This window comes from Pundamilia nyererei, unplaced genomic scaffold (assembly GCF_000239375.1).
Source record: "Pundamilia nyererei isolate P.nyererei 1_Seehausen unplaced genomic scaffold, PunNye1.0 scaffold00006, whole genome shotgun sequence".
NCBI lineage: Eukaryota > Metazoa > Chordata > Actinopteri > Cichliformes > Cichlidae > Pundamilia > Pundamilia nyererei.
The window spans coordinates 5544888-5547597 of NW_005187407.1; the positions used below are offsets into that span (position 1 = coordinate 5544888).

At 41.9% G+C, this 2710-nt stretch overlaps 1 protein-coding gene across 1 annotated transcript in view; it reads left to right on the forward strand.

The window, feature by feature from the left end:
* The window catches only part of cdk7 (cyclin-dependent kinase 7), a 7377-nt gene extending 5634 nt beyond the window's left edge, over positions 1–1743 (forward strand). The window contains exons 11-12 of the mRNA XM_005722269.1: positions 542–680; positions 1363–1743. Coding sequence (XP_005722326.1) covers positions 542–680; positions 1363–1391 — 168 coding nt within the window. The 3' untranslated portion in view covers positions 1392–1743. The remainder of the gene's footprint in view (positions 1–541; positions 681–1362) is intronic.
* The last annotated feature ends 967 nt before the right edge of the window (positions 1744–2710 follow it).

The following is a 2710-nucleotide window of genomic DNA, read 5'->3' on the forward strand; positions in this document are numbered from 1 at the left end:
GGGCCACGAGATTGAGACACAGGCATTGGAGCCTCTTAATGCGTGTTTTCTTTGGGTTTCCACCGGTGTGGAATTACCAAAAATAGAGAGCATAGGCTAACATATGAAACAGGAAAAGACCGCCATTTATTTCAACAAAGTAACTGTATTCTAAATACTACCTTTTTAAACGGTAACTGTAACGAAATACAGTTACTCATATTTTGTATTTTAAATACGTAACGGCGGTACATGTATTCCGTTACTCCCAACACAGGAATTAATGTTTGCCTTCTGTTTGAGCAACTTCAGTTTTATTTACATAGCAACAATTCACAACAGTCACCGCAAGGCACTAAATAACTCATAATATCAGAGAGAAAACCTGAACTATCTCATTGTTCAACAACTGCATTAACGACACATCTTCCACTTTCTCTATTACACATCTCAGTAATAAGAAAAAAACAGCTTCTTGCATCTTTGATACATCAAATTAGAGACACAACTCTGATGTTTGATGACATAGTTGTATAAAATGGTGTTTTCCTTTATTCTGCAGGCTCTGAAGATGAGGTACTTCAGCAATCGGCCTGGTCCCACTCCTGGTCCCCAGCTCCCCCGGCCAAACTGTTCAGCCGAGGCTTTGAGGGAGAAGGAGACAGTCGGTCTCAAGAGAAAAATCGAAGGCCTGGAGACAAGTAATGACCGTATATGAGCTCATATTTGCACTAAATCCACTGTGTGTGTCCTTAATCCACAGAAGACCACCCTGACTCTGGGTTAAATATTTTCTCAGTCATGTTGTTTATATTGTGGTTTGAGCAGCAAAAACGTGAGGTGTCTGCGACACTCGTTTGAGGCGGACTTTAAAGGGGCTGAATATTTTAGAACTTCCAACACTGACCTGATTTTTTTTCTTTTCTTTTTTTTTTTTTATAGCATGTTGTGAGTTTTTTGACTGCTTCTCGCTGAAGTTAGAAACCTAACCTAGCAATTCAGCGGGTGTTGGCTGTACATTTAGCTGCAGTTACAAATTCAGAAAATACTGAATTCGAACACGCGCCCACAGTTTCGTGGCTAGTGGGAGGGTATGTTTTACTAAAGTGGAACCCTTTAGTGTCACTGGGAGGTTCAAAGCTTTTCCAGCTCCTCTGTGGTTTGGAAAATATCTGGCTTTGACTTTTGAAACATTTATAACAGAAACCTTGGTGCCTCTTGGTAGCGCGTTGCTCATTATAGGCTTGATTTGAGCATGTGGCGTACATACACAGAACAGAAATACGTGTCTGTCTAATCTAACTTAGGTTTTTTAAGTTGTTTTTTTTTCTTTTCTTCTTTTTTAAATAATGTTTATAACAAAACCCTTTGTGTTATTTTCAGCTGCAATGAAGAAGAAGCTCATTTTCTGACTATGGACCGGGTTAAATCCAAGGATCACCACTGCATGGCTCAGCTTCCTGCATTTCTCAGGACTGTCCACTGGAAAAAGGAAAAAAAGTCTATAACCAGTGGAGGCTCCCTCACGCGTGGTTGACTTTAGGACATTTTAGAAGTTGTAGCCAGCGTATGTGAATCGTTAACTCTAAAATATTCAGGATGCTGCTGTGTCCAGATGGCCAGCGATTGATCTACAGCAGAGGGCTGTTGTCAGTAGTGTTGGCTCTGGTCCTCCTTCACTGATGCCTAAACTCTGTGAGCCTGTGGGGAAAAACATCTATTTATGTGTGTGGAAAAAGAAAAACAAACCAACATGTGAGGATTTATTTCATGTGAATGTTTTTGTATTGTTATTATTTTGTATGTCACAGCAATAAAAGCTGCATATGCTCATGCTGAAGTTTCCTGCTTGGATTAGAGATGTGCTGAGGTTGGTAGTGATGGTTTTATTAATAGCCTGTGTGGTCAAATCTGAAAACCGACGTCTTCCTAACACTTATGAATTCACACAGTAACAGTCCACGCACAGTACTGACTGACTTCACGTGTACAGCATTTACTTTGCCTGTGAGCTGAAGTGCACTTGTGGTTTGTTCACTCAGCAGGTGGATTGAAGCAAAAGCGCTGTCTTCAGGACTCACACGGTGACACTGTGCTTCAGTGTCATGCAGCAGTGTGATACTAAATCTGTATTTTCTGCTTCCTGTCCTTTCTTTTTGACGTTACATTGATCGATACACTCTGACATGTCAGAGGCCTGATGCTCTGCTGCCCTTTTTGGTTTCCTGTCAAACACAATCAGATTAGAGTGAAGATGGAGGCTGAGATGTCTTCACATTCAATCTAAAATATGCCTGATTCTGTTACACAGGCCATTGCAGATGCGTGCTTTCTGCTTTTCAGAGGGCTGTTGATTTGATGCGTTCATAAACTGGCAGTCCCGTGTGATTCACGCCTAGGGATGGGTACCGGTGTCCGGTGCCATGATGGCACCGGTTCTGACATAAACGGTAGTAACCAGACCGAAAAGCAGCGCACATTTCGGTGCTTTTTTTTCCTGAGCTGTGATACACTTCTAGCCAATCATTTTACGTTTCCGAGGATAGTAGGCGGGGCCAGGTACGTGCGTTCTTTTATAGGGAGCTACAGATTAAAAATGTCCAAGGCGAAGCGGTCAGAAGTCTGGCTGTACTTCACAGCAAAAGATGCAAACTCAGCAGCAACAAGTGCTTTAAGCTGATACTGTGATACTGTCAAAGGAGGTAACACCTCAAATCCGATGAAACACCTG